This window comes from Lynx rufus, unplaced genomic scaffold (assembly GCF_022079265.1).
Source record: "Lynx rufus isolate CCGP_SWC_20201006 ecotype Redwood Valley unplaced genomic scaffold, mLynRuf1.p SCAF_7, whole genome shotgun sequence".
Taxonomy (NCBI): Eukaryota; Metazoa; Chordata; class Mammalia; order Carnivora; family Felidae; genus Lynx; species Lynx rufus.
This window is the reverse complement of record NW_025814889.1, coordinates 60,662,722-60,684,713: the sequence shown is the minus strand read 5'-3', so window position 1 is coordinate 60,684,713 and position 21,992 is coordinate 60,662,722. Positions and strand designations below refer to the sequence as shown.

General features: G+C 40.1%; 1 protein-coding gene across 1 annotated transcript in view; it reads right to left on the bottom strand.

Annotated features, from left to right (window-relative positions):
- Window positions 1–17,433, bottom strand: part of SMCO2 (single-pass membrane protein with coiled-coil domains 2) — a 29,825-nt gene extending 12,392 nt beyond the window's left edge. The window contains exons 1-5 of the mRNA XM_047065257.1: window positions 17,306–17,433; window positions 15,026–15,143; window positions 4,949–5,085; window positions 3,595–3,744; window positions 46–136 (exon numbers count right to left, since the gene is read on the bottom strand). Of these exons, the coding sequence (XP_046921213.1) occupies window positions 46–136; window positions 3,595–3,744; window positions 4,949–5,085; window positions 15,026–15,143; window positions 17,306–17,433 (624 nt within the window). The remainder of the gene's footprint in view (window positions 1–45; window positions 137–3,594; window positions 3,745–4,948; window positions 5,086–15,025; window positions 15,144–17,305) is intronic.
- Window positions 17,434–21,992: the final 4,559 nt, after the last annotated feature.

The window sequence follows — 21,992 nt, the reverse complement described above, 5'->3', positions numbered from 1 at the left end:
GTCCCCAGAGCCTCCCAGATCGTCTCTTCCAAGCCTCCCACTTACCTCAATGTTTGCCCCCTTATCAGGGTCAAAGTCCTTTTGTGACTCCAGCTTTTCAATGTGGCCCTCCAGGGACACCACCTCATTTAATAAGCTGCAGACAGACCAAGAGATGGACTAAGTCACATGGGCTAAGAAAAATCACCCAAGAGACAATCTTTTTTGATCTTTCAAGAATGAAATCCTCTTCTTACCTCAGAGGACTCTTGGGTAGTGGCTGTGTTGGAACGAATGTCACAAATACAATGCAAGAAAGTAAAAAACACGAAATAATCAAGCGAGCAGTACAGAAATGTAAGGCCTAATTGGATACAGGAGCAGAAAATTTATTTTATTTATTTATTTTATTTATTTATTTTTTATTTATTTTTATTTTTTTAACGTTTATTCATTTTTGAGACAGAGAGAGACAGAGCATGAACGGGGGAGGGGCAGAGAGAGAGGGAGACACAGAATCGGAAGCAGGCTCCAGGCTCTGAGCCATCAGCCCAGAGCCTGACGCGGGGCTCGAACTCACAGACCTCGAGATCGTGACCTGAGCTGAAGTCGGACGCTCAACCGCCTGAGCCACCCAGGCGCCCCAGGAGCAGAAAATTTAAATGACTAAAATGGAAGCTTACCTAATCTCTAGAAAAAACAAACACAAAAAAATCCTTGGGAGGTAGGACTAGGCAAAGATTTCTTCCACTTGACATCTATAAAAGGGAACACTGATAAACTGGGCCTCATCAAAATTTAAAGCTTTTGTTTGGCCAAAGACTCTGTAAGTGGATTTGCCTGTCACATACCCTAGATCTTACATGTAGAAAATATGAAAACTTCTCAACACTCAGCATTAAAGAAGCAAACTATTCAATGAAGAAATGAACAAAACACATGCGCAGACATTTCCCTAAGGAGATACACAGATGGCAAATAAACACATGAAAGGATGCGCAGCACCTTTAGCCGTGAGAGAAATTCAAATCAAGGCTACAATGACATAGTACTACAAACTTATCAGAATGGCTAAGATGTAATATAGTGATAATGCCAAATGCTAGTGAGCTTCTGGAGAAATTGGGTCACCCGTACATTGGTGGCGGGAATGTAAAATGGACAGTCATTCCAGAAAATAGCTTGGCGGTGCCTGTCAAAACTGAAAACAGACTTACCATATGACCCAGCAATTTCATTCTTGGGCAATTATCCCAGAAAAATAAACACTTACTTTCACACAGGAAGTTGTACATGAATGTCCAAAAGTAGCTTTATTCATAATAGCCCAAAACTAGGAATTACACACTTGTCCTCTGATGGGTGAATGGTTAACCAAACTCTCTCTCTGTTGCTGTCTCTGTGTCTGGATCTGTCTCTGTTTCTCTCTCTCTCCATACCATGGAATACTACTGAGCAACAAAAGGAGAGGAACTATTCATACAGGCAGCAACTTGGATGATCCTCAAAAAAATTATGCTGAGTGAAAAAAATTTATAATGCATGATTTGATGTATGTAACATTGATGAAATAATGTAATTATAGACATGTGGAAATGATCTGTCATAGCTGGGTATTAGCGGTGGGTGGGAAGGAATCGCTGTGGCTATAAAGGAGTCTTGTGCAATGGTACAGCTGAGAATCTTGATGTGGTGGTGGCTATGGAAGGCTGCCCATATGATAAAATTGCACAGAACTATACACACACTCACACACACAAATGAGAATACATATAACTGGTGAAATCTGTATAGGCTCTGTTTGTAGTCCCAAGGTCAGTTTCTTGGTTTTGCTGGTATACTAAAGTTGGACAAAATGTTACCATTTGGAACGGCTGAGGGGAAATGAAATGGGCAAATTCCTTGAAAGATACAACCTCCCGCTAATATATACTGGAGAGCTCAGTAGCCGGAGGAGTCCTGTATATTATTAAATAAATTAAATTTATAGTTAAAAATCTTACTGTAATGAAATATCCAGTCAATATGGCTTCACTGGTAAATTCAATCAAACATGTAAAGAAGAAATTGTGCCAGTTCTACACAAATTCATCCAGAAAATATCCCAGTTTTTTCTGGGATGTTTCTTTCATCACAAGAAAGAAAAACCAAGGCCAATATCTCTCATTAATATGCATTCAAAAGTTCTATTTTAGTAAACAGAATCCAACAACATATAAAAAGAATAATATATTATGACCAGTTGGGGTTTATTCTGGCAATTCAAGGCTGGCTCAGCATTCAAACATCATTCATTATAATTTGCCATATCGGGGGACTATAAACAAACAAACAAAAATAACATGATCATTCATAGATGCAGCAAAAGCTATTGGAAAAATTTAGTACCTTTCCTGGTTTTAAAAACATCTCAGTAAACTAAGAATAGAAAACACCTTCCCAATCTCAAAAACAAAACAAAGCAAAACAAAACCGTCAAGACAGCTAACATCACACCTCATGCTTTTTCTGTGGGATAGAGAACAAGGTAAGTATGTCCAGCGTCTCCTGTCATTCCTCCTATTCAACATCATACTGGAAGTTCTAGCCAATACAATAAAGTAGCAAAAGGAAGTAAAAGGTATGCAGATTGGAAAGGAAGATATAAAGCTCTATTTGTGGATGACATGATTATCTATGTGGAAAATCCCAAATAATCTACAAAACTACTGGAGTTAACAAATGAGTTTAGCAAGGTCACAAGAAACAAGACCAATATACAAAAACCAATTGTATTTCTATATCTTCACAATTAATAATTAGAAATTGAAAAATTTCAAGTAACTTATAATGGCACCAAAAGCATGAAATACTTAGGCCTCAATCTAACAAAATATGCTCTCTGTACCCTGAACACTATACAACACTGATGGAAGGAATACCTTTGACTCCAAAGCCCAATCTCTTTATACCAGTGACTAGATAAATAACAATTAGTCTCATCACTTCTGTTCCAGCTTAAAACTTTCCAGTTAAATTCAGATATACGTTAACAACTATACTTTCTAATATATTTTTTTTCATGTTATGCTAGTTGGATCCCTTTGGACAACACTGGCTAAAGCTGGTTATTGGGGACTTGAAGACCTCCCTTTGGTGACTATTAACACAGCTCCAAAAAAAGAGCTTATGAAGGAAGTTCTTTCTTTGAGAGAAGAGAGAGCAAAGATGCAGATAACTGTGATTCAGGCTTTGAGATTTTTGTGGCATTGACCTCTAAACATAAGACTTGGCACTTCCTATTCTGAAGACTTTGTAAAAGATCTTACTACCTTAAAGCCAGAGTTTCTGAAGCTATGAAAATTTTCACTATTTTCTGGCCAAACCCAACACCCTAAGATTACCTCTTCACTGTGAGGGGCGCCTGGGTGGTTCAGTCGGTTAAGCATCCAGCTTCAGTTCAGGTCATGATCTCATGTTCGTGGGTTCGAGCCCCACATCTGTTTCTGTGCTGACAGCTCAGAGCCTGGAGCCTGCTTTGGATTCTGTGTCTCCCTCTCTCTCTGCCCCTCCCCTACTCATGTTCTGTCTTTCAAAAATAAATAAACAAACATTAAAAAGAAAATTTTAAATTACCTCTTCACTGTGTTTTCTGTTAGGTTTATTTTTTGCATAATATTGTTCATTTTCTCCATCCAGTCTATGTGATCAGCTCCAAGTTCTCTCACTTGTAAACCCATCTGTATATTCCAGTGGTTTAGCTGGAAGAGCGTGTTCTCCTGACTCCTGCAGAAATATTATTATGGTCAGTTTTAAGGCAGAAAAATTCTTCCCTTGAATGGCAAGTTAGAATGCTGATTCTTTTTCTGTCACCAGAATGGGCCAGGTAGGCAGTTAGGCCTCAAGAAAGCATTTATATGATAGCCATTTAGATCGTCATAAGGCTGGAGGAAATAAAATGCATTTTACATTTAGTAAAAAAAAAAATGATGTATTTTTCAAATTTCCCTGTATGGAATGAATGTTAAGTATTACACTCCCCTAATGAATGTTAGGGTAGTGATTGCATCTTGTTGGAAGAAGAGAGCTATAAAGGTTCTACAAGGCCTTAACAATACATTTCTATTGATAATTATGATGCTTTTCATATCTAGAGAATTATCTGAGAGTGACAAGATATGTATTAATTCCAGGCTCCAAAGAAGAGGTTGCTCCAGTGCCCCATGGCTCTGCCTACATCTCTAGAAATGTCCTTACTGTGCATCCTTACTGGAATGTGTAGGTAGTTCCTGGGGCACGTGAGTGTTTAAGGTTTAAGACATGTATGGATTTTAAATCTTCCAGTCTTTCCCTAAGTTGTCTGCTAAATTTCATTTTCTTTGCCACAAAATACTATTTTTTTCTTTTTTAAATCGAAGTATGATTAACACACAGTGTTAGATTAATTTCAAGTGTATGATATAACGAAACAAGGATTTTATATATTCCTCAGTGCTCATCACAGTAAATTTACACTTTAATCTCCTTTGTCTATTTTACCCATCCCTACCCCACCCTCCTCTGCCCCTCACCCCCTGCCCACTTCTCTTCTGGCAACCATCAGTTTATTCTCTGTACTTAAGAGTCTGGATTTTTATTTGTCTTTTCAAAAAATATTTTATTTTTGAGAGAGAGAGTACCATTGGGGAGGGGCAGAGAGAGAGGGGGACAGAGGATCCGAAGCAGGCTGCACACCCGACAGCAGAGAGGCTTACGCAGGGCTTGAACTCATGAACTGGGGGATCCTGACCTGAGCCTAAGTCAGAAGCTCGGCCAACTGAGCCACCCAAGCTCCCCTGTTTGTCTTGTTTGTTTGTTTGTTTGCTTGTTTCTTAAATTTTACATATGAGCAAACCATATGATATTTGTCTTTCTCTGACTGACATACTCACAATAGCATTATACCCACAAAGTATTATCAAGAATCCCTCTTTCTTGTTTCAAGGCTTACAGTTCAGGGATGCTCTCCTCTGAAAACTGCAAAGATGTAGGCACTTGAGGATCCTCATGTTGAACCTGATTTGTTTCTTGCTCATCCTGCTCGTTCTGCAGGTCCTGGTGATGCTCAGCACCCAGCTCCGGCACATTCTGATAAAGATTATGAAAGAAGCAAAGCAGAAAAAAAAAAAGGTGTTATCACAAGAGGTGATGGCCTTCTTAGCCTACTCATGCCCCTTTCTCTGGGGACAAGCACATAGCCCTCTGTGAGGCTGGAGCCTTCTAATGCATCTATAAAATAAGCAGACATGCCCTCTTGCTCCATTGACAGAGGAAGGCTGCAGCAGGGACGCAGAGAACATTAGGGTCCAGATGCAGGACTCTTTTCAGTGCTGATGGGTAACAGAATTCCACCTGATCATGGGCTCTAGCACTCCACTCAACATACTGGTTTCCAAAAAAAGTCAGTATCAGGGAAAAATAAAAGGGGGTGGGACTGTTTTATGTTAAGAGAGTCTAAAGAGATAAAACAACTGAATGCATTGCATAGCTCTTGTTTAGATGCTGATTTTAAAAGTGTAGGCATTTTCTGGGTTTTGGCACCAAAAATGAATGGATGACTGACTGACTGACTGAATGAATGAATAAATACATAAATAAATAAATAAATAAGCAAATAAACAAACAAATAAATAAAAGTACGGGCATTCGAGGGCCAATTGACAAAATTACAATGTTCAGAGAATTGAGGATATTAGGTTATATCATGTAATTATTGCTGTTTTCCTGATGTGATGATGGAATCTTGGTTATGCAGAAGACAGTCTTTATTTTTAGAGATGCTGACTGAAATAAACAAGGGTAAAGTCTTATGCTGTCTTTGACCTACTTTTAAAAAGGATCAAAAAATTCCATCTATTTACATATATAAAGATAAAACGGGTGCCTGGGTGGCTCAGTAGTTGAGCATCTGACCCTTGATTTTGGCTCAGGTCATGATCCCAGGGTTGTGGGATTGAGCCCCTGCTTTTAGCTCTGTACTGAGAATGGAGCCTGCTTGGGATTCTCCCTTTCTCTCTCTCTCTCTCTCTCTCCCTCCTCCCTTTCTCCTGCTCGCGTTCTTTCTCTCTCTAAAATAAAATAAAATAAAATAAAATAAAATAAAAAGATAAAGCAAATGTGACAAATGCTAACAATTTCAAAATCTAAGTGGGAGTATATGATTGATCCTTATATATCTTTAAGTTTTCATTTTATTTAAAATTTTTCATAATAAGGAGTTATAAGGGGGGAAAAGCCTACTCTATCAGTCTGACCCACGAATTTTATTTCTTTGTTTCTGTATTCTTTGCCTTGTTCTACAAAAACATTTAAACCATTTTCTGGTATTTCACTTCTGTTCATGCACACAATTAATCATTTATCTTTGAACATTTCTCTTCTTTAGTGACTACATTGTGAAATATTTCTCTGTTCTTTAAAGAAGTCTGAAATTTTGGTCTGAAATTTTTGTGTTTCAGCAAAACTATTTTTAAACTGAAAGGAGAAAAATTTGGAGTGCAGATCAGTCTCTTACTGAAATGTCTGTATAAATTACTGGCCATGTCAACAGGAATAACCGACATTCACATAACTCTTTACAAACCTCTTTCATGTGCATTCTTTCTTTTAATTCCCATGATGGACTTCAGTGGATAAAGCCAGGTATTGAAATCTCCTAGGGAATTCATATCAGTGATTAGTCCAAGGTTATATGATATAGTGGATTAAGTGGTCTCTCCAAAAAGATATGTCCATGTCCTAATACTAAGACCCTGAGACTGTGACCTTATTTGGAAAAGAGTCTTTACGGATATAATTAAGTTAAGGGTCTTAAGATGAGATTATCTTGAATTACCTAGACCCTAAATCCAATGACAAGTGTCCTAATGAGAGACAGAAAACACCCACAGAGAGGAAGAAGTCATGAGAAGACAGAGCTGCCACAAGCCAAGGAATGCCTGGAGGCTCCAAAAGCTGGAAGAGGCACGGCAGGATTCTCCTGTAGAGTGTTCAGAGAAAGCATGACCCTGCTGATCCCTTTTTTCAAACTTCTGGCCTCTAGAACTATGAAAGAATACATTTTGTGTTGTTTTAAGTCACCAAATTTGTGGTAATTTGTTACAGCAGCCTTGGGAAACCAATACATATGGCCAATAAGTATGTGGACTAGAACTTGAAGTAGGTTTTCTGATTCCAAGGCCATGACTATTTTCATCATATCTAGTCCTTGGATTCACATTAAGAAATATCTCGTCCCTATCACTTCCATGGCCCAGTGGCACCTTGCCAGCGAGGTAAGGATTATTATCACACTTACGGATGAAGAAACAGGCTAGATTTTCCGAGTGCTATATAACTCTGCTTAGCTACTTCTTTGCGAATAAAAACATCCATAACTTCAATTTCTTCCCACCTAATCTTTTGCCACGCTATTCAAAGGCAGCAGCAACACTGTGATGTTGAGGAAGAACAACACTTCACTGGGTATGGGGGACCTGAGTTCTAAGGCTTGTTCTACTCCTGTGGCTGTGGAACCACCTAACCACTCTAAAGCTCAGTTTCCTGTTCTGGAAGAACAAAATTGGACCAGATCATCTCCAGGGTTCTGTCTATGTCCAAAAAAATCTACAACATTTCTCATTTTCATCAATTGGTTTACTGTAATGTTTAATACACTGCAAAAGAGTCAAAGCCAGGAAGTAGAAATGAAATGTTTTTTAAAAGCTTCAGGATTGAACAAATAAAGATGTGTGTGTGTGTGTGTGTGTGTGTGTGTGTTTTAATAATAAACTAAAAGTGTGCTTGCATGAAATACAAAGCCTGAGGGCATTACTTTCCATTTATGTGCAGCTCTTTGAAAAGCTCATATGCCTCTATTTGGGTGTTCCATAGGCACCTCAAACTCATCAAGCAAAAAATTGAACTTATTGTATTTCCCCTCTACCTTGTCCAGGTTCCCATCCTTGCATATGTTCTCCCTATTCATCTGGATGCCTCTGCAGGAACCCTGAAAGAAGTCCTTGAGTTTTCATGAGAGATATTCTTTTCCCTCTTCATTACTCATGTCACACCACTTGATGTCCAAGCCCAATAGCACCTATCTTTTAAACCTGTGTCCTTTTCTCTCCATCTCCATGGCTGCCAGCCAGTGCCTTGCTTTGGTCCTCATCACTGTCTGACTCCTATTGGCGCCCTGGCTCCAGCCTGCATCCTGCGCTATCTCCCCCCATAGTGTCCTGCCTGCCTGCTTGCTCATCACTCCTTTTCTTCCACCCTTCCTCTCAGAACACAAGTTCTCTTTAGCCCCTTTGTCTTTGCATGTGCTGTCCCTTCTTTCTGAAATGCTTTTCTTTCATCCAGTTCACCCTTCAAAACTCAGTTTTCATTTTCCTGGTCATCTGCCTGTACACACCTGCCGTGTACTTTGTACCACATCTGCTACTTCCGGCGTGGGTTTATCATGCAGAGCCATTTTCTTGTCTGAGTCCCGACTAGTGTGTGAGCTCACTGAGGGGAAAGGATTTTAGATAGATAGAGATAGTCTCAACACTTTACAGTGCCTAGAACACAGTGGATGTTCAGTACGTGGTTTTAAAATAAATAGACTTCCTGTGTTCACTGCAGCATTATTTACAATGGCCAAGATATGGAAGAAACTTAAGCGTCTATCAACAGATGAATGGATAAAAAAGATGTGGTACAGACCAGAGAAGATGGCAGCGTAGGAGGACGCTGGGCTCACTGTGTCCTGCTGATCACTTAGATTCCACCCACATCTGCCTACGTAACCCAGAAAACCGCCAGAAGGCTGGCAGAACGGACTCTCCGGAGCCAAGCGTAGACAAGAGGCCCACAGAAGAGGGTAGGAAGGGCGGAGAGGTGGTGCACACTACACAGACTGGAGGGAGGGAGCCGGGGTGGTGGAGGGGCAGCCCTCCCGGCAAGGCAGAGCCCTGAGTCTGACTTGCAAAAGCAGAGGGGCCGGACGGAGTGAGTTCTGACAGCCAGCGGGATGTAACATCTGGAATGTTATAGATCAACAGCTCCGCTTGGAGAGCGGGAGGGCGAGAGGACACTGGGAGGGAGAGTGTTAAGCCCCGGAAGACAGAGCTCAGCTTGAAGGGGGAACAAAGGCGCTGGCCAATGCCATCTCCCTCTCCCACCCCCCAGCCGAAAACCCAAAGGGAACCAATTCCCATCACCGAACTTGCTTGCACCGGACAAACACCCAACGCTGTACTTCTGTGGATCCATCCCTCCAATGGGCCTGCCTCCCTCCCAGTGCTACAGGGCCCTCCTGCAGGGGACCACCATCGGCAAAGCGAGCTGAGCCTGCCCCTCTCACCCCTGTGCACCTTGCAGATCCACCCCGGCTAATACACCAGATCCCATCCAGGCTGCACCACAAGCCTGGCAGTGTGCAAGTAGCCCAGACAGGGACCACACCACTCCACAGTGAGTCCTGCCCCTGAGAGAGGGGAAGATAAGGTACACACCAGTCTGACTGTGGCCCCAGTGGTGGGCTGGGGACAATATCTGGTTTGACTGCAACCCCTCCCACCAACACAAGTTACTCCGGACCCCACAGGGGAAGTGCCCTGCAGTTTGGAGCCACCACAGGACTACCCAAGATGGTGAAACGGAAGAATTCTCTGCAAAAGGAATTCCAGGAAGTAGCGACAGCTAATGAATTGATCAAAAACGATTTAAGCAATATAATGAAACAAGAATTTAGAATAATAGTCATAAAATTAATCACTGGGCTTGAAAAAAGCATAGAGGACAGCAGAGAATCTATTGCTACAGAGATCAAGGGACTAAGAAATAGTCATGAGGAGCTAAAAAATGCTATAAATGAGGTGCAAAATAAAATGGAGGCAACCACAGCTCGGATTGAAGAGGCAGAGGAGAGAATAGGTGAATTAGAAGATAAAATTATGGAAAAAGAGGAAGCTGAGAAAAAGAGAGATGAAAAAATCCAGGAGTATGAGGGGAGAATTAGAGAACTAAGTGTTGCAATGAAACGCAACAATATGCATATCATAGGAATTCCAGAAGAGGAAGAGAGAGAGACAGGGGCTGAAGGTGTACTTAAACAAATCATAGCTGAGAACTTCCCTGATCTGGGGAAGGAAAAAAACATTGAAATCCAAGAGGCACAGAGAACTCCCTTCAGACGTAACTTGAATCGATCTTTTGCACAACATAACATAGTGAAACTGGCAAAATACAAGGATAAAGAGAAAATTCTGAAAGCAGCTAGGGATAAACACACTCTAACATATAAAGGGAGACAATAAGACTAGTGGCAGATCTATCTATTGAAACTTGGCAGGCCAGAAAGGAATGGCAGGAAATCTTCAATGTGATGAGCAGGAAAAATATGAGCAGCCCAGAATCCTTTATTCAGCAAGTCTGTCATTTAGAATAGAAGGAGAGATAAAGGTCTTCCCAAACAAACAAAAACTGAAGGAATTCATCACCACTAAACCAGCCCTACAAGAGATCCTAAGGGGGAGTCTGTGAATGAAATGTTGCAAGGACCACAAAGTACCAGAGACATCACTGCAAGCATGAAACCTACAGACAACACAATGACTCTAAACCCATATCTTTCTATAATAACACTGAATGTAAATGGACTAAATGCTCCAACCAAAAGACATAGGGTATCAGAATGGATAAAAAAACAAGACCCATCTATTTACCGTCTATAAGAGACTCATTTTAGACCTGAGGACACCTTCAGATTGAGAGTGAGGGGATGGAGAACTATCTATCATGCTACTGGAAGTCGAAAGAAAGCTGGAGTAGCCATACTTATATCAGACAAACTAGACTTTAAATTAAAGGCTGTAACAAGAGGTGAAGAAGGGCATTATATAATAATTACAGGGTCTATCCATGAGGAAGAGCTAACAATTATAAATGTCTATGTGCCGAATACAGGAGCCCCCAAATATATAAAACAATCACTCACAAACATAAGCAACCTTATTGATAAGAATGTGGTAATTGCAGGGGACTTTAACACCCCACTTACAGAAATGATAGATCATCTAGACACAGGATCAATAAAGAAACAAGGGCCCTGAATGATACACTGGATCAGATGGACTTGACAGATATATTTAGAACTCTGCATCCCAAAGCAACAGAATATACTTTCTTCTCGAGTGCACATGGAACATTCTCCAAGATAGATCACATACTGGGTCACAAAACAGCCCTTCATAAGTATACAAGAATTGAGATCATACCATGCATACTTTCAGACCACAATGCTATGAAGCTTGAAATCAACCACAGGAAAAAGTCTGGAAAACCTCCAAAAGCATGGAGGTTAAAGAACACCCTACTAAAGAATGAATGGGTCAACCAGGTAATTAGAGAAGAAATTAAAAAACACATGGAAACAAATGAAAATGAAAATACAACAATCCAAACGCTTTGGGATACAGCGAAGGCAGTCCTGAGAGGAAAATACATTGCAATCCAGGCCTATCTCAAGAAACAAGAAAAATCCCAAATACAAAATCTAACAGCACACCTAAAGGAAATAGAAGCAGAACAGCAAAGGCAGCCCAAACCCAGCAGAAGAAGAGAAATAATAAAGATCAGAGCAGAAATAAACAATATAGAAACTAAAAAACTATAGAGCAGATCAATGAAACTAAGAGTTGGTTTTTTGAAAAAATAAACAAAATTGATAAACCTCTAGCCAGGCTTCTCAAAAAGAAAAGGGAGATGACCCAAATTGATAACATCATGAATTAAAATGGAATTATTACAACCAATCCCTCAGAAATACAAGCAATTATCAGGGAATACTATGAAAAATTATATGCCAACAAACTGGACAACCTGGAAGAAATGGACAAATTCCTAAGCACCCACACACTTCCAGAACTCAAACGGGAATAAATAGAAAACTTGAACAGACCCATAACCAGCAAAGAAATTGAATCAGTTATCAAAAATCTCCCAACAAATAAGAGTCCAGGACCAGATGGCTTCCATGAGGAATTCTACCAGACATTTAAAGCAGAGATAATACCTATCCTTCTCAGGCTGTTCCAAAAAATCGAAAGGGAAGGAAAACTTCCAGACTCATTCTATGAAGCCAGCATTACTTTGATTCCTAAACCAGACAGAGATCCAGCAAAAAAAGAGAACTACAGGCCAATATCCCTGATGAATATAGGTGCAAAAATTCTCAATAAGATACTAGCAAATCGAATTCAACAGCATATAAAAAGAATTATACACCATGATCAAATGGGATTCATTCCTGGGCTGCAGGGCTGATTCAACATTCGGAAATCAATCAACGTGATACATCACATTAATAAAAGAAAAGATAAGAACCATATGATCCTGTCAATCAATGCAGAAAAAGCATTTGACAAAATTCGGCATCCTTTCTTAATGAAAACACTCGAGAAAGTCAGGATAGAAGGAACATACCTAAACATCATAAAAGCCATTTCTGAAAAGCCCACAGCTAACATCATCCTCAATGGGGAAAAACTGAGAGCTTTCTCCCTGAGATCAGGAACATGACAGGGAGGTCCACTCTCACCGCTGTTGTTCAACATAGTGTTGGAAGTGCTAACATCAGCAACCAGACAACAAAAGGAAATCAAAGGCATCAAAATTGGCAAAGATGAAGTCAAGCTTTCACTTTTTGCAGATGACATGATATTATACATGGAAAATCTGATAGACTCCTCCAAAAGTCTGCTAGAACTGGTACATGAATTCAGCAAAGTTGCAGGATACAAAATCAATGTACAGAAATCAGTTGCATTCTTATACACTAATAATGAAGCAACAGAAATACAAATAAAGAAACTGATTTATTTATTTGTTTGTTTATTTACATATTTATTATATGTATGTATACATACACACATACACACACACAAGGGAATATTATTCCACCAAAGAAAAGAATGAGATTTTACCATTTGTGACAATGTGGATGGACCTAGAGGGCATTATGTTAGGTGAGGTAAGTCAGACAAAGACAAATACCATATGATTTCACTTATGTGTGGAGTCTAAAAAACAAAACAATTAAATAAACAAAACAAACAGAAACGGATTTATAAATACAGAGAAAAAGTTGGTGGTTGCCAGAGGGGAGGAGCAAAGTAGGTAAAGGGGTGGAGAGGCACAAACTTCCAGTTTACAGAAAATAAATAAATAGATTTCAGTAGTAGGCAAATGCATTCTGCCTGTGAGAGATGCAGACGAAAGCAGAAAACAGGAAAGTGTGCTCACTCACCTGGCATCCGAAATCAACATTATACATAGCAGTGCCAGAGATTGGAAAATGTGAAACCAGACAAAATATTCGTTTCTAAATATTTTGGGGGTTTTGATGGTTAGATACGGCAATTTTGGCAGTCTGGTTAAAGTCTATTTTGTTAATTAAGCCAACTGATTTTTTTAAAAACTTCTGTTAACTCTGTCCTTTTTCTGAACCTTTAAATCTCATGGTCTCATAAAAAAATGTGAAGTTATGCAAATTAAAGACCTTCTGGTTTGCTTTCAGGGAATAAGACAAAACTGCTTCTTCCTAAAGAAGTCATATATTTGTCCTTTTATTGGCAAAGATCTTAATTTATTAACTTACATTAATTGTGTAACTGCATGTGATTTATTTTTATATGATTGTAGAATTTTCCCTATAAATAAATTGACATAAAGAAATATAGCCAAAAAAATTTTAAAGCCTTTGTGAAACAGATACTCTGACTTGAAGTTTGTAAGAAATAGTCTTTTTGCCTTATACCCTGAGAATGTGGACTGTTTGGTAAACTCTTACAGAGTGAATAATTTTATTCTCTAATTACACTTATTCTATACTGAGTCAACAAGGGATGTTCACTGACTGACAGGATTCGGTGGGTCAATGGTAACAGCCCTTGGAGTCCAGGGAAAAGGCCCCTCCAAAAAAAAATCAGATGATACTTTTTATAGAGTAATACCTTCAATTCATGTTCCCTAAGATCATAGAGCCTCACACCTCAATTTCCCGATTTCCTTTTCTCATCCTCAGCCTTGCTAAAAAACCCCATCATAAGTCTCCCCTTCTAATTCAGTACCTATTATTCTTTTTTTTCCACAAAAGGTGTCTGGCTGTCTGGCTGTCTGTCTTGCCTTTCACTTCTTGTCTGTCTCATTATATCTATTCTCCAACTTCTAACTCCATCCCCTCATGCCTTGTATCCCCTTCGACTTCTTTGTTTCTATGTTTACTTACTGAAGAGTCCTCAAAGGTAAAGTCCAGCTTACAATATTCTTTTGGGACTTTTCCTTCTATGGATTTACAGAATTAGCCAGTCCTGAATCCAAAATATATTCAAAGGAGAAGTAGACAAAGAGATGAATCCTGAGCTTCCTGTGGGGGCTGCATAAGCCTGGGTGTGGACATTCTCACTCTAGCCTTCTTTTATGTTTTTCTGCCTGGTTGAAACCAAAGGCCAATGGCCTGGGGGATCTATGGAGAGATTTGCTCATCGATAATAAACTGGGTCTGTCTCAGCCATGCCTCCGCTTTGATCTAGATGGTAGTGAAAACATAAACCCTTCCCGGGACAATCTCTGGCGTTTGTTGGAATTTCCTCCATTCCATGTCAGCTGAGTGACTGAATTTCAAAGACTGGGAGATGTTCAGACTGAATTAAGAGTAAATAGATCTCTCTGGTGCTTCCTGTTGGAAGACAGTCTGTGAGCAGAGGGTGATTTTACACATGGCAATTTACTCTAGGGTGAAAAATGTCACAGTTATTTCACAAATCCCAAGGACAAAAGTAACATAGAATGCACAAATGTTTTTGTGCTTTTGTGTGGAAAGGTTAGCAAATCCCTCACGTGGTAACAGCAGCCCTCAGAGGAGACGCTCCCTCCCTCCTGGTCTCAAGCTCTGAACACCCCGCACCTACTATGGGGGAAACCCTCAGATCTTTCCTTGCCACCTTGAGATTTGAGATACGAAGTTCCTCTCTTCACCCACTGTGATGCTTACATCTTCCCTTACCCATTTTGTAGTCTCTGTCACATGATGGAAGTCACTTTGAGGCTTTTCAGAGAAAATGTTGTTCTCATCATCTGATCTGTCCAATATGCGGTCCATTTTGGTAAATTCCCTCTGCAAACTGCAAGCCACACAATCAAAACAGATGCTGTTATTATGCCTTAGGTCTATAGTTTAGGTTCGACCTAAACATCTCTAGAGGGAGAACACAGGAACCTTTCCCGGCTCCAAGGAGTACTGATTTCACCCTGTGTGAATAATGTCTACCATGGTATACTGCACAAAACAGGAATAGAGAGGCGGGATAAGTATTTGCTGACTGAATCAATAAGTGATTGAACAGTGAGATTGCAAATTCCAAAGCCATTACAGCTGTGTGCCTGCATGCGTGCAGATGTGTGTGTAAAATAAACAAATAATAAATACTCTTTTTAAAACAGTAGAGTTGAAAAGTGTCGTGTGGTTCAAAAGACCACGCAGAATGGAGTAAGTCTGTGTTACCATGTTGATCTCTAGCTGCCTAATGTCTGCCCCACATTTACTAGTTCCTTTTTTCTCCTTCCACAGAGATTCCATGCGTAAACAAGCTATGTTTATGTAGATATATAAGCCTTTTTAAATATACATGACAGGATATTATACACATTATTCTGCACCTTATATTTCTTTTTTAACAACCTCTTGGAGTCCATTTCATATTAGTACATATAGAGCTGTCTCATTTTATTTTTATTTTATTTTTAATTTTTTAAATGTTTATTAATTTTTGAGAGAGACAGAGAGACAGAGAGACAGAGTGCAAGCGGGGAAGGGGCGGAGAGAGGGAGACACAGAGTCCGAGGCAGGCTCTAGGCTCTGAGCTGTCAGTGCAGAGCCCAACACGGGGCTTGTACCCACGAACCGTGAGATCATGCCCTGAGCCAAAGTTGGCCACTTAACCGACTGAGCCACCCAGGCTCTCCGGGAGCTGCCTCATTTTCAAATGGTTATGTGGTACTTCATTGTGGGGCCATATACCAATTTGCTAATCAGTTCTTCATTAATGCATATGTAGATTATTTCCAGTTAATTGTTAACTACAAACAGTGTTGCAGTGAATATCCCTATACATCTATGGGTCGATGTGTATGTATGTGTACAAATATATCTATTGGATAACCCTAAAAATAGAATTGCTGGGTCAGTAGATACATATATTTTAAATTGTGACAGATTTTATCAAAGATTTTATCATAGATTTTAAGTTATGCCTTAAAGAGGTTGAATCCATTTACACTTCCAACAAAAATGATGAGAGTGCCTGTTTTCCACTCCTTTTCTACAATCATGTATTATTAAAGTTTTTTCATCTTTGTCAATCCCATATGCTTAAACTGGTATCTCTTTTTAGTTTTAATCTTTTTTTTATTAGCGAGGTTGAGCATTTTTGCCTATATGTATAAAACCCATTTGTATTTCCTGTTCTATGGTAATGTATTGAAATCCTTTGCCCATTTCCTATTGGATTACTGTTATTGTCTGGAGCGTATGTGTGTGGATATGTACACACACACTCACATATACATCTGAGTGAATCGCAATACATTGTGATGGAGGTCTATGGCAGGAGTTTCCAGTCTGTGGGTTTTGAACCCTGAGGTGGGGTACACTTTACACCTACCCTGTATAGAAAGGGGTTCTGGAATCTATACAGGGAATCTAAACATTTCTATAGACTGAACAAATATTGCTTCCATAAATACTGCTTAAAGTTTCCAAAGGTATATACTACCGGTATTAATAAATTGTAAATGCATTTAAAAACATTGTTGATGTCATAATAGGTTTTTTGACACATGAGGATTCTGGGAAGTCTTTTACTTTAACACATTTCTTCCTATTCAAGAGGTTGTTAACTGTTGATTTATATTAGAACACATTTTTATCATGTATTAACCAATGTGTATGTTTATTTGTCTGAATATTTTGTGCTTTTTCTACTCTAGAAAGTATTGTAAATGGTTTATATATTTTCCACACGAAGATAATAAAAGCACAAAACAAAGTATTTTTGTAAATTGAGATTAGAGCCTTAACCATTTGTATTCAACTGATGTCCACCTGGTTTATGACCATAGGCCCCTTTAGTGTCTTCCAATAAATATTCATGAGGTCAAAATTAAAAGAATTGTAGAGAAGAATGTCAACCCCACCCCTGAACTTGCAAATCTCATTGTTTGCATCCTACTGTCCCAACAAAGTCTCCAGACAGAGACTGTTCCTGAGAGCTCAGTCCTCACTTACTTCTGCATTGCACCTTCAGCCACATCCGTATTTTGGAGAAAGCCATTGTTTTTCTCAGTAAACTGTTGTTCCTTTCCAACTGTCTTCATCTGCAGAGACATCCTGTCACTTAGCTTCATAAGAGCCATTTCTTCAGCACTGCAGGGACAATGATGGCAACAAGAGGGCTTTCATAGCAGGATGGCAACTACATTCCCTGCACTGATACACTGATAACAGGCCTATTTCAGGAAGTTTGGTCTTAACCCCTCTCCTTCCAAAACTGGCCATCAGTTATAAGGGACCCCAAAGTAAGCTCTTAGGTTTCTCTGTTCAGATATATACAGGAAAGTCTGTGTGTGTGGCTGTTCTTAGGACTTCTCTGGTTAACATGAGGGTTGTCTGAGCTTACAAACGTGTATTTTAAATCCTTGAATGGGAATATTATAGAGCAATGTATAAGAGCCAGGCTAGGGAAATGGGACCCTTGGATTTTATAATCTCTTTCTGATCATGTATACGCACAAAAAATGGAAAAGGAGAAAGAAGGAAATAGAAATCACTGGTACTCTGGAGATGACCAGAGATACCCAAGATATCCAGACAAAACCACTCCTAATATTTTGTTGTATTTATTTTTATTTCTAAATTTGATATTTGATTTATTCTTTTTCTGTTGTTGACAACTAGGTCATTTCTAATTTTTTAATATCAATAATATAGTAATGAATATCCTTGCTTAGTAATTTTCAGCACATCTCTATTATTTACTTATAATACTTCCTTAGAAGTAAAGCAACTGGGTCGAGGTGTATATGCATCTTTAAGGACTTAGAAAAATATTTCCAAATTGCTTTCCTAAAGGTTGAAATAATGTACACCACCACCAGCTGTGTATGAGAAGGGGCATTTCCTTCCAGCCAGATAGGCAAGTGTTAGCAGAGGGCGGAGGAGTTAAGTGTTAGAGTAGTGAGGTAGTGCGGAAAAGAAAGGGGAGAAGAAATAGAAAGGAGGCAGAGAGATGTGAGGAAGCTTCTAGAAAGCTCATGTGAAAAGCTATAAGAAAGGATCCCTATGAAACATAACTCCCATTTATTGGCAGAAATCACAGGGATTATACCCATCACCAAAAGGATATACCTTCTTCTCTGGAGGGTATCCTGGCCCCCCAGAACCCTGAGAGACAGAAACCCTGAGGGACCGAGGGGGAATATAGGCTAATGGAAGGCAAAGGATAGCAGGGATTTTCCTAGAAGGGTGAACTATGGCTGGGATTAAGAATGGTAGGAGGAGGGGTGCCTGGGTGGCTTGGTTGGTTGGGCATCCGACCCTTGGTTTCAGCTCAGGTCATGATCTTGCTGTTCTTGAGATCAAGCACCTGTTGGGCTCTGTGCTGACAGTGTGGAGACTGCTTTGGATTCTCTCTCCCTTGCCCTCTGCCCCTCCCCCACAAGCTCCCTCTCTCTCTCTCTCTCTCTCTCTCAAAAATGAATAAATATTAAAGAGGAGTGCCTGGGTGGCTCAGTCAGTTAAGTGTCTGACTTCGGCTCAGGTCACGATCTCATGGTTTGTCGGTTCGAGCCCCATGTCGGGCTCTGTGCTGAACGCTTGCTCAAAGCCTGGAGACTGCTTCCGATTCTGTGTCTCCTCTCTCTGCTCCCCCCACCCCACCCCGCTTGTGCTCTGTCTCATTGTCTCTCAAAAATAAATAAATATAATAAAAAAAATTAAAGAGAAAAGAAAAAGGAATGGTAGGAGGAAAGAGGCTCTGGGAACCACAGATATTTTGGAACCATCTGGGCAGCCAACACCCTGGTCCATCACTCTGTGGCAAAACTGAGCTTTGTCCTTGACCAGTGAGGGGGATCCACAGTGGAAGTGGTACAGAGGGGACCCTTGTGAAGGAGAAGCAAAGGGAAAGACTAGAACCTTTGATGTGAGGTAGCTCCATCCTTCTTAGCTTTGAGTGTGACAAAAAAGACTGAAACTTTGATCTCTTTCAGGAGGGACGCTGTGACCTGCCCAATTTCATCACAGATCCTATCTGGACAGTTTCATCTGTTTCCTGAAGGTGCTGAGCATTACTAAGGCAGTTCCTAGCTTTGAAAGATGAATGGCCATGAAATCTGCCTGGTTTCATGTCTCTTTCCTGTCCAAGAACTGGAATACTGTGCAAATAATATTTCCTGACTTTGACAATTCTTTGACATCCTAATAGTTTCCATTGGGTGATTCAAAAGAAAACCTGTTTCTCTCAATTCAAGTACCTACACCAATTCTGCATCCATACATTTTCTCTTATTTCAAATAACAGAATCCTAACGATGGCTTATATTTGTGCAGCACCTAACAAGATTACAATGCTTTTCACATATTATCTTATTCAGTTCCCACAACAACACAGTGAGGAAGGTATTATTCCTGTTTTATGTGTCCTAAGCTCTGGGAGATGGTGTGATTTACTTAGAGTCATACAGCTGGTTAACTAGCCAAACTAAGACTCAGAATTTCCAAGTCCTCACAGCTACTTATAAGGGATTTCTTCCCCACCCCAAAAGATGATCTAGCTCAGGGCTTCCGAATAAAATTTTCTGTGATGTTGGAAATCTTCTCTACACTGTTCAATACAGTAGGTCCCAGCCATCTATGTCTACTGAGCACTTGAGATGTGCTAATGCAACCGAGGAATTGAAACTTTTTAACCTAAATAAATTTAAATTCAATTAGCCATATGTGGCCAGTGGCTACCATATTGAACAAGACAGATTTTCTAGCCCAGGAATCAGCAAACTATAGCCTGCAGGCCAAATCCATCCTGTTTCTGTAAATAACATTTTATTGGAACACAGCCACACCCATTCCTTTACATATTGTCTATGACTGTTTTGTGCTGCAATGACCGAGTTGAATGGTTGCAAGAGCAATGTAAATTTCGCATGCAAAGCCTAAAATATTTACTACCTGGCCTGCAAAACCTAAAATATTTGCGATCCTGCTCTTTACAGAAAAAGTTTGCCAACGCTTGTTCTAGACCATCACCTTCTTCTGTGATGATGGGTGTTTGCCAGAGTGAATCAACTAGATACAGTGAATAAGAGTAGAAATGGGAGCTATTAGTCAGGTTTCTTTAGCTTCAAAATAATAATAATAATAATAGTGCTTACACATGTGCAGCACCTTCAGTTTCTTAAGAACTTTCACTAAGTTGTTTCATTTGATCCTCACATCCACCCTGTATGGTCAGGCAACCCAGGCAGATCTTATTGCCTCTATTTTTTAATTTTTTTTTTAATGTTTATTTATTTTTGACAGAGAGAGAGACAGAGCATGAGCAGGGGAGGACAGAGAGAGAGGGAGACACAGAATCGAAAGCAGGCTCCAGGCTCTGAGCTGTCAGCACAGAGCCCGATGCGGGGCTCGAACTCACAGACCGCGAGATCATGACCTGAGCCGAAGTCGGACGCTCAACCGACTGAGCCACCCAGGTGCCCCTTGCCTCTATTTTTTAGATGCAGAAACTGAGACTCAGAGATGGTCCATGATTTGCCCAAATTTTATTGCTAGAAAATGGTAGAATCAAGATTTAAACCTGCAAGTTCTGGCTATGAAGGTGGCAATTATCCTACTGTTATATGTACATTTGATGCCCAATATGTTTTGATGGGTTACTCAATAACCTTCTCATCTCAAAAACAAGCTATCTTTTGAAGCTAACTTTTTTTTAGTAATCTCTACACCTAGTGTGGGTCTTGGACTCAAGACCTCCAGATCAAGAGTCACATTGTGCTACTGATCAAGCCAGCCAGGCACCCCTGAAACTAACTCTTGATGAGTTATGTAGTGTAGGTCCTCATTACTCACGGTGTGGTTTGCACACCTGTAGTATCAGCACCACCTGGGAGCTTGCTAAACATGCAGAATCTCAGGTCCTACCCTGTCTCCCTGAATCAGCGTCTGCATTTTCACAAGATCCCAGGTGATTCATATATGTATGAAAGTTTCAAAATATTACACTCTAGACCGTTGAAACGAGAATCCCTCTTCTCCTCCCTACACCCTATCTCTTCATTGCTATGTGTTTATACCTTTGGTCTCTAGGGCTGTTTGGTACAATTGGAATGAATCCCTCCTCCTTCCCCCAGCCTCACCAAAACCTTTAACATTATAAATTTGGAGAACCATTAATCAAAAGAAACAGATCAACTATTTTAAAGGACAGCTGATGAGATCTCTAACTTACATTTTGTGGGGGATTTTCTCCAGGCCTGACCACTCAGATTGCCCTCTTCAGTTTCTGCTAACCAGACAATTTGGGGTCCCAGGAATTTTAAAGCATGGTTCCAATAATCAAGGATTTGATGTCAAGGCTCCTGGCAAAGTTGTGACGAGACGGTACAGCTGTGAAATAGTATATACCTGCTAATATCCTTGTTCTTCTCAATCTGGTAATCACAAAATGCTCTCAATTCAGTGGGGTAGACTGGGGACAGTTAAGTTTCCCTGAAAAGTTCTGGTGAGGCCAGATCCACCTTTCCCCTAGAAGAGGCCATTTGTGAGAGCTACACACCTAGGCAGGCGAGTTTGCAGTTGGACTTTTCCTCTCTGACATTCCGCACGGAATGCGGCATGTGCAACCCTTCAACCCCCTCTCACAAAGTTCCAGGTATACAGAGCTCGCCTGCTTTCTTTTAACTTACATCTCCAGCTA